Consider the following 10,592-nt stretch of genomic DNA (forward strand, 5'->3'; position numbering starts at 1 on the left):
CACCTGTCCCGCTTTACGTTGTACTGTACAGCAATTTTACCCGTGGTCCCGCCTCACGCAAATTGAGCATCTGTCCCGCTTTTTCGTTCGACCCTGGCCAATTGAAAATAAACACACAGATACGCCCACAGGCGTAGTGTTAACTTACGTCCAATAGTTCAAAGGAGAGCAATAAAATCGGTAGTCGATAGGCTGAGTCGTACGTCAATCAAACTGTTGCCTGGTGCACGAACGCCTCCTCAACGTTGTCAAAGATCTCAAATTGGAGAGCGCGCTCCTCGGTCAGGTTAAGCAGCCATGGCCAGTGTGGCCACGAGAAAGAGAAGATGCACTTTCAGCGAATGGACCGCAACATATACTCTTGGCAAAGAGCTGTAGACGGCGAAGCAGAGAGGGCATTTTGCATTTGCGTTTTTCCCTGGGGCATGGTGAAGAATACGATGTGAAGCGACATGGTGCAAGTGAGTACTACAAAACTAAAAAAAACACTCCGAGAGCGCAGACCTATAGTCCAAGCGAAAACACAACCGCCTCCTGGATAACTCCCATTTAATCGTTTGTTCCGTGGGTCATTTCAGACCTTTCCTGAAAATCCCATCCTTAACTTTTTGAGTTATCTTGCGAACCAACAGACAGACAAGCAAACAGACAAACAAGCCCCGATGAAAAAAAACACATCAAAGAAACATGCAAATCATAAAAGATTCTGGTTTACCTATTTGCACTGAAATAGTTCAACTTTCTATGCAAGCCTCAACTAGGCTATAGACTAGGCCTTATATTTGGTTGAACTTAGGCTAGGTGGGTCTAATATTTTTTTTGGATTTTAAGAATTTGATTCACTGAGTGCATTCTTTCAGCTGCATAATGCCTGGTCCCTTGGACAGCTGACAATTTTGATAGTCCCAATAAAGATGAGATGTTGCGAAATTAATGTTTTGTCTTTTAGCCTAGGTAGTCTTAATCTTATGTCGGTAGATTAAAAAAAATGTTGCTTAGTAAATTAGATCTGGCAATATATCTTAAGTTTAAAGTTATTGCGTCTGTCCCACATTGTCCCTCTTTACCATGCTACTTGTCCCACATTTTGTCTGACTGGAGGTGGTCACCCTAATTAACTCTGGCTTTCACAGCTCACCCTTACCTCAACACTTTCCCTCCCTTCAGATATGAGGTGCTGCGATCAGCACCTGAAGCGGACCGAGCCGGCCCCCGGGAGCAGCTGCAATGAGCCGGTGACCCCTGCACCGCGCTCGCGCCGCAACGGCTGGTCCGCGCGACCCACCACCCAGCAGCTGGTTTCCTACTTCACCTACATTTACTTGGTTGTTGTCGGATTTGGGATCTACATCCCACTGCTGCCCTCCCCATGGGACTCGTTGGCCTATGGTGTATCCTTTACTGTACTGTGAGTAGCCTAGATGCATGAGCTTTGAAAGCAACTCAGGATGTCTTAGGGTGGACAGGTGCGTGTGATTAGTTCCGTGTTCATCTTCCTATTTTCACCATTGCATATGGAAAAGCGTAGGACTTGCAGAAATATAACTGTTTATGTGGTCTAATCCTTCACCACTGTCAATCACCAACACTGGTCAGTTTTCTGTACATTTCAACATTCACTTGTAGTTTCTAAGCATCTCCATTTTGATTGGATTTGGCATTTCAACATGAAGGCTGGTGATGCTGGCTGCACCAAGCTATCAAAGTGCTGGCTTGTCTGCTCGCAGTCCCTAAAGATCATCCTGACATCTGAATAGGAACGTTTTATTTTGCACTCTCGGCCCATGGCGTTGGGAGCGTGCGGATGGCATTGGCCGTGGCTGAGATGAGAGCAGAGGTCTGATCCGTGGCTGGCATGGAGTCAGGGCAGCTGTGCTGGCTGTGCCTCCAGGAGCCTCGTTTTTCCAGACGGCCACCGCACACACAGCCCTGCTGTGGCATGCTGGGGGGTTGATAGGCTCTTGACGTCAGGGCTGTCAGTGTGCACACTAGCGCATTGGTGGGCACATGGGTGTTTCATGGAGAGATGACTGCGCTCTACACTCTATGAGGTTTTTGTAAGCAGTGCTGGGCCTTGCCTGTTTTCTTCTCTGTCTGAGGTCAAATGTCAGACAATAATCAGAAGCTTATCTGTGATTCCCTTTTTTTAAAATAGGTTATATTGATATACAGAATATTTAGTTTCTTACCTCTCTTTCCAATCACTCTCTTTCCAAGTGAATTTTACCTTGACTTCAATCTACACAGCATCTTGGATTTTTCTTTGTTCTTCACCTGGTTGCCCACATTGCAGCTGTGTTGATAGACCCAGCAGAACCCATTGTGCGCGCTAGAAACTACGCCTCTACCTTGCCGACCTTTGACAAAAGCCAACATGCACATGTCATCCTTGACCTACACTGTAAAATCTGTGATATTGACGTGTGAGTGTACTGTCCTCATCAGATGTCTATTTGAGAAATATTTTCAGACTTTCCAAGTGATTTATTTTCACAAAGATTGTGCATGACCATGAATTATTCTCATCTCCATGTTACTTCTGTGCTGTTTCTCTCCCCTTTGTGTTGCTATCTGCAGGGGACCTCGAGCTAAACACTGCAAGGCTTGCAACAAATGTGTGACAGACTTTGACCACCACTGCAAATATATGAATAATTGTGTGGGGAGGAGGAACTATTGGTAAGAGGAAACTTGGCTTTGAGTATAATGTGTTTCTTTGGTTGCCATCAGGGCACTTTCAGCACCACTGTTTTGTTCCTCTTCAGACATGTGGTCATGAGCAGTCTCTTTGTAATGACTGCATGCTCTGGGTTTTAATGTCACAGTGCTACCTACCTGCAACCGTCCTGTGACCTGTTCTAGGATGTGGTGCTGGATATTTGTATGGATTAGAATGTGTCTTCTTTTATCCAACTATATTAGTTTTAATGGTCCAACCTGCAGGTTTTTCTTTGTGGCCGTTGTGACTGCTGCTATTGGAATGTTTCTGCTGCTCCTCATTGTTTTGTTCATCATCGTTGAGCACTCTTTGAACCCGGCCATACTCCGCACCGCCCCTCAGTTTCAGGGTAAGAGGACTGCTCGAATGCTTTCTGAGCAAACATGCATTAGTTTGAATGCTCCATGGTTACAATAACGCCCTGACTGTTAGCTGGCTACATGCAAAAGGGATGTTCCCTTTCAGATTACTTTCACACGTGTATGTCATGCGGCACAGTGCTATCTGTTCAGTCTGTACCTGTCTGTCCAGGTCTGAATAACTTGACATGGTTGGTGTTCCTCCCACTGGCTCCTGTGCACACCAGCTCCGCTGGACTCTTGGTAGTGAGCTGCTTCACCTTTTTACTGACGTTGGTTTTCTTGGTGGTTGTGATTCACCTGCTGGGATTTCATATATTTCTCTGTGAGTATGAAGAATAGGTATTTTTGCAGGTGTATATGATAATCAGAAATCAATCATCATCATCATCATCAACCGTTTTTTATTCAGGGAAAATTGACTGAGCATCAAGCTCTTTTACAGCAATGCCCTGAGTCACAAAACATATAACAACAATAATCAAAATAATAAAACAAGAATAAGAAAAATAATACATAAACAAATTATAAAGCAATAATAATAAAAACAGAGAGAAGAGAAGAGGGAAAAGTATGTATAAATAATAATAATAATAATAATAATAAAATAAAAGGTCTAAATATTAGTCAAAGCAAGAACATTTTACAACAGCCATATCATCAATCATACCTTTGAATTGGTCTAGTGACACAAACCTATCTAATTTGAATAATTCTTGGAATTTGTTCCATTTATTAGATGCAAAAAATGTAAAAGCTAATTTACCAAATTCTGATTTAATTTGAGGAGTTTGAAGAGATATAAAACCCTGTGAACGTGTATTGTGGCAGATTGATTTCATATTCAGAAGAGAAGTTAGGTAAGGAGGCAACTTTCCCAGTAATGCCTTATAAACAAAAAGGAGGCAGTGCCTTTCCCTCCTATCATAAAGGGAAGTCCATCCTACATTTTCATATAGTGTACAGTGATGAGTTCTAAACCCATCTCCAGTTATAAAACGTAGTGAACTGTGGTAAACTGCATCAAGTAATTTCAGAGTGGAAGGAGCTGCATGCATATACACAATGTCACCATAATCTAGGACTGACAGTATGGTTGCTTGAATGATGGTCATTCTGCTTTCTAAAGAGAAACAGGACCTAATCCTGTAAAGTGCACCTAATTTAATTTTTACTTTTTTTGTAAGATCAAGCACATGAGTTTTAAATGAAAGTTTATTGTCTAGCCATATGCCAAGATATTTATATTGAGAAACTTGCTCAATTTTTGTCCCATTTAAGGAACTAATGTTATAGGCATCAAGGTCACACTTTCTAGATCTAGTAAAGATCATACATTTAGTTTTAGCTTCATTTAGAACCAGTTTAAGATCATTTAAAGACTTCTGCACACAATCAAATGCACATTGAAGATATGACACTGCTTGCTCTACAGATGGTGCATAGGCATAAAGGATTGTGTCATCAGCATAGAAATGCACTTTACAATTTTCCATTGAAGCACAGATGTCATTTATATACAATGTAAACAACAGTGGCCCCAAAATTGATCCCTGCGGGACACCATTATTTAGTCTCAATGGTTCTGAGATAGAACCTGACATGTCTACCCACTGTGTTCTATTAGAGAGGTAGTTTTGAAACCATGTAAATGAAACTTCATCTAGACCCAAAGAGGACATTTTCTCAAGAAGTAACCTGTGATTAACAGTGTCAAAAGCCTTTGACAAATCAATAAACAAAGCTGCACAGTGTTTCTTACTGTCAACAACAGAAGCTATATCATTCATTACAGCAGTTGCAGAAATGAAAGACGGGACTGCCCTGAAGGCCACAAATGGCTGGCGTGTTGCATAAATGGCTAACATTTTGTTTCTTTATGTGTACAGTGTCAAAGAAGCTTACCACATACGAGTACATCATGAAAAAGCGGCAAGAAGAGAAGGATCGTGATTTGGAATTGGGAGAGAAGCAATCCCGACCCACAAGTGCGGAATCATCAAAGGTAAGACAGACTCCTCTCTGTTTTAGCTCCCTATAGCACAGTTGATTTGGTTGAGCAGGACATTTTGTTAGACTACATCGTTGCTCTGTGGGTTTTTTTTTTTTCAGACACAGCCTTCTGTGGATGTATCTGTGGACTGTGAATCACCTTTGCCCAGTCAAGCCAGTCAAAGCAGGTGAGGCTTTAACTTAATGAGACCAACTGATCAGTTATGATTACAGAACATGTTATTGAGCTGCATTTGTGCCGTCTTTGTAGCATGGAGTACCAGGATGAAAGGAGGGAACTTGCCCTGCGCATCTCTATGGCGATGTGTGCAGAGGTACGGGCAATTTACTTTTTTTCATGAAAGATCTATTTTGAGATTGGACATTTGACATCTGTGCCAAAACTGTGTGCATTGTTTTTTTGTGAAACATGTCATTGAACAAATTGATTTTAAGATTTGACATTGCATTTGACATGTCCCAAAACTGTGTGTATTGCAGCTGAAGCGTCTTGGTTCAATGACAGGAGCTCAATGGCACGAATGGTACAGAAACACCAGCCCATCCAAGGACATGACGCCAGGTGATTTTGAACACTTCACAAACTCAGAATCCAATCATTCATTGCATGGTGCACTGAAAGCTAGTTGTGTTAGTTGGTCCATATTATGATGCAAATGTTTGGGAAGATAAAAGACTGTTAGTTGTAAAATGCAATTCCTAGCATAATGGTGCTACTTGTCTTGGCTTCAATTTCCTAATGAAGAGTCTCTCATTTTAGGGGAGGATTTGTCGATTTGTGACACCGGTTTGAAGGCCCTCGGTGAGTCCCTCAGCTGGACTGGACTACAGCAGGTGGTGGTGGTGGATGGAGAGCAGAGCCGTGAGAAGTCTGCGGAAGCGGCTCCTATTATCCAGCAGCCCCTGGCCAGCTCTGTCTTGGCAGTTGAGCAGCAGCTGAGCATGGACACAAGGTCCGAGTCGGCCCTCTCCCAGCAGTGAGCGACTTGAAACCCTCTAGACCTGAACCCTAATGGCTATCTGACAATGGACACGACTAACGACGACGAATTTGGATGACGATTATGGAATATGACTAGCCAAAAAATATTGGAAGATATTTTTTGACCTGGTTTTCTGACAATGGATACGACTACTTGTTCTGAATTTTGACGATGAATGTGGATTATGGCTGAATGGAAGATATATAAAAACATTTTTTTCTTTGATTGAAGTTTACACTGATCTTTTCATGCATGGACCCTGGCTGGAACCGTCTAGTGCCTTAATTTAACTTCACGATAAATGCATACTTGAATGTGTGAAAGTGTTATCACTTTTCATTTTTAACTTGGAACTGTGGAATAATTGATGTTTTGACAGCAAGTAATGTGAGTATTGTGTATTTCACTCAGTGGTAAAAGGATTACATAATCTGCTGGTTGCATCTTCAGCAGTTGTATAACATGAAAGAAACAGACCCTGGTGACTCTGAGCCACAATAGTGAGACACTTCCACTTCTATGTATTACAAGATGTGAAGAGAGCAGAGCAATTGCATGATATTTGTTCTTGTAAATAAGAAGAAATAGCATGGAAGTGTACACATGCTATATCTAAGCCTAATTATAAATAATTCACATTAACATTATCTGAGGGCAGCAAGTTAATATAGTGGATGAAAAGAAAATATGTAGGCTATTTATTAGTAATTCTCTTATTCTCTGAGTTACTGAAAGAAGAGTCATTGTTTTATAATGGTAATAAATATAATATTTTATTTTTAAAATATAATCATACAAAAATAGCAATTCAATTCAATGTACAATATATTGGGCTAAAAAAATGTTCAATCATCTGACTAGCAGGCAGTCAGAAAGCCCATCTGTATGGCCAAATCCCAGATGCCAGGAATGGCATCAAGTTTCTCGACAGCGTCCTCAGGAAGAACGACGCCCTCTGTGGCGTTGTCCCACCACGTCTTCTGCCGAGGCTCGTCCAAGGTCCTGTCACGGACACTTCCTGTCTGGAGCTCGTTGGGGCACCCTGACCCCTCCCTCGCTGGGACGTGCTCAGCCTTACGCTTGAGCCCTCTGTAGTAGGAGGCCATGTCACGGTGGTACTCCATCATCTTCACACGCTCCGCTTGGTTGGAGTGGACTGTGCTCTTACAGTAGGTCGGGACTTCACCACCGGCCCCAGTGGGGAGACCTGCCGGAGCTGCAGGGGTGGACCGAGTGGGACCGACCCCCAGAGGGATGAATCCTCCCTGGGCGACACTGCCTGGCACCTGGGCTTGCATCGGCTTCATGTGTTGCTGACCATGAAGTGCTGCGGCAGGGGCGGTGAAGTTCCCCACAAAGGTAAGGGGTCCAGCCTCCTGCCTCAAAGCACTACTGGATGAGCTGATTGAGCCCACATGGGTCAGTCCACCAGTCTCCCGCTGATGAACAGCAGAGACGGACAGCAGCTCCTGCTCTCGTGCTGACACCTGCACAACTGAAGAGACACATTCATGTTAGCTACTCTAGTTGTCAGTTATTCAGATCGGCCACATTTAAAGGACAGACTTCTTCTTACCTGCAGATGGGTAGGCATGTTTCATGATCTCACTGCCACAGGGCCGAGTGAGATGGAGCGGTGTCTTCTGGGAGGACGGAACGCCATGGATGCCTGCACTCCCAGAGTTAGGGCCCTTTTGGGAATTCAGCAGGGCCAATAGCTGGTCCTGGGTGATGTTCGGAGCATGAGTGAAGTTCCCAACGAATGTCAGGTTCTCCTCCTTCCTCGCTGGAGCCACCCGGCTGCTCTTGACACCGTTGCCCACGAGAGTGAGGTGCTGAGGTGTTGAGGTGGGCAGCTTGGCCATACCATGCCACTCCTCCTGAACCACAGCACGCCTGTCTCCAGACTCCCTCCAATACTTACCTACAACATATATCAGAAATATGAATATAAATAAATATATCAACCATAATCAAGCTATTAGGCCTAACTATAAGAGCACTGCAAATATTATATCCTTACTTGCAGAAAACCGTGTAGACCGCACATATTGATATTGTTGCTTTGATGGAGGTATCCAAAGGGGCACAGTGTTTCTGTTTTCCTCAATAGTGTTGACACAGGACAGGTTTCTCTGAAACAGAGGCTGATGTTCAGTCCCGATCCAGGATCCTGCAGGGTTGAACGTCCTTCGGTAGAAAGCCATTGAAGTTGAAAATCGCTTTGAAATCGCAGAGGTTAATCACAAGTGACTTGCCTTCAGCTTGTTCATGGAAGAAGTGGCAAGTTTGGCCCAAATTCTACTTTGCCCAACATTCTAACATTCTAAGTTCTAAATTCTAAATTCTAAATTCTAAATTCTAACATTCTAATGCAAACATCTTGGTTGCTTGGTGATTATAATGTCATCAAATAGAATGCTTCTAGCAGGAAGTGCATTCCATGAAAACTGACAGATCAAGAACACTCACCTACACTTTGCACAAATGTTCAGTTCATACACCGAGGGAAATACAGTTACTGTATATTTGTGGAAATGTGAGCGAGTTGTGTATTATTTGTGTGCGTGTGTGTGTGTGAGAGATAGAGACAGAGAGAGAGAGAGAGAGAGAGAGAGAGAGAGAGAGTGTGTGTGTGTGTGTGTTTGTGTCTGTCTGTTTGGAGGGCACAGGATCGTGGTCTAATTTTTTCTCTTTGACTTTGCACTTGAAATTGGTGGCGCAGGTGCCTTTTCAAGCCCCCATCCCATCCTTCTATTGGACTACAAGTTTGGAAGGGTCACCATGACGCAATATGCTTCCGTTTCATTGGCCGTACAGAACATTTGTGGGTGGGGCTTAAGGCTGTGGGTGGGACTGCTATCTCTAGGGGCTTCACATGCACTGAGACATTAGTTTATTTTTACCTCCGCTAAATTGTCTGTCTGTCTGTTAGCAAGATAACTCAAAAAGTAATGGATGGATTTCGATGAAATTTTCAGGGAAGGTCAGACATGACCCTAGGAAGAAACTATTAAATTGGGAGTGATCCGTAACACCGTCGGGATTCCGGAGCCGTTAATGTGTTTCGCTCAGTGGTGTAATGGCATGGTATGGCCACATGTTGGCGATCGGAATAGTTTAGGTTCAAATGTATGACAACCTAGGAAGAACAACACAGGCGGAGGTCTGTGCTCTCTGAGTGCTTTTCTAGTTTTCTCTGTTATCTGTTTTCTTTTATCTTTTAGAAAAGACAAAAAAGACACTTGAAAATAAAATGTTGATGCAAGCTGTGATGTTGACACTCTTTTGTGTTGGGGCTGGCATGGGGTGTACAGAGGCGTTGTAGATGTGAACAGGGACTTGAGTATTTTGGAGCAGTTGGTGTCAGTTGGAGCAGTGATCACTGCAAACACCAGGGCCTTGGAAGTAGATGTGGCAGCTTATTATCTCATATGCAGAAAGTTGGAATTGTTTGTTGTGTTGTATAAGAGCAACAAAATATTTTTCCAAACGTTTACAATCAATCAATTTTATATAGGCGATGCACTGGTTTCTGAAATAACAGGGACAACAATTTTAGCTATTGGAATGTCTATTTGACTTGTGTTAACATTATGTGAGGGCAGCAAGTTAATATAGTGGATGAAAAGAAAATATTTAGGCTATTTATTAGTAATTCTCTTATTCTCTGAGTTACCGAAAGAAGAGTCATTGTTTTATAATGGTAATAAATATAAGGGCAGCAGTCTTGCTCTAACAGTACCTCTGAACTGGTGGGTGTCGCAAACCTGGCATAGAAAGAGTTCAGCTCCTCTGCAAGACAAACTGAGGTCGCATCTGCTCTGTGGCTCTTTCCTTTGTAGTCAGTGATGGTCCTTAGCCCACTCCACATATCCCTGGTATTGGATCCTGTTTAACATGACTCCACTTTTTCTCTGTGCTGTCTCTTGGCCAATTTAATGGATTTTTCTTAATTCATAACGGGCTATTTTGTACTCACTAGGGTTACCAGACTGGTAGGCTACTGTCCGGGCCTTGAGTGCTGAAGAGACCTCTCCATTCACCCATGGTTTTTGATTAGGAAAAGTTCGCACAGTCACTCGCGGTACAACGTCATCAATGCACTTACAAATGTAGTCTGATACAATTCCAGTGTAATCATCGATGTTATCCGCCTAAAACATACCCGTCTGTTGTTTGGAAACAGGCACGTAGTGTAGCATTTGATTGATCATTCAGTGTTTTCTCCATTATTTTTTAGCAGGCATTGATAATAAAAAAAATAATGAAAAAGTGTTCCCTTTTAAGCCATAGGCCTATTATCTGTAACACCTCTCTCCTTTGTTGAATTACACTGTAAATCCCTGATAAAACACTTTTTGTATCGCATCTATCGTGTGTTAGGACGTTTTCAGTAACTTGCTTACACATATGAAGGGAACATTTCCATCAAATTTGAATTTCCCTTGTAGGGGAACAGTGTAATTAATTTTATAATTAATTGAGTGACTTATTTGATTGCTATTCTCATTTCAT

At 42.7% G+C, this 10,592-nt stretch overlaps 1 protein-coding gene across 1 annotated transcript; it reads left to right on the forward strand.

The window, feature by feature from the left end:
- Positions 1–1,169: 1,169 nt before the first annotated feature.
- On the forward strand, positions 1,170–6,395 carry LOC134088207 (palmitoyltransferase ZDHHC11-like). The gene is made up of 10 exons (XM_062542118.1): positions 1,170–1,391; positions 2,248–2,423; positions 2,578–2,679; positions 2,944–3,068; positions 3,185–3,403; positions 4,968–5,083; positions 5,191–5,258; positions 5,342–5,405; positions 5,572–5,653; positions 5,852–6,395. Exons 1-10 carry the CDS (start codon positions 1,170–1,172, stop codon positions 6,070–6,072), a joined length of 1,395 nt encoding a protein of 464 aa, XP_062398102.1. The 3' UTR covers positions 6,073–6,395.
- The last annotated feature ends 4,197 nt before the right edge of the window (positions 6,396–10,592 follow it).

The sequence above is a fragment of the Sardina pilchardus genome, chromosome 7, assembly GCF_963854185.1.
Source record: "Sardina pilchardus chromosome 7, fSarPil1.1, whole genome shotgun sequence".
Lineage (NCBI taxonomy): Eukaryota > Metazoa > Chordata > Actinopteri > Clupeiformes > Clupeidae > Sardina > Sardina pilchardus.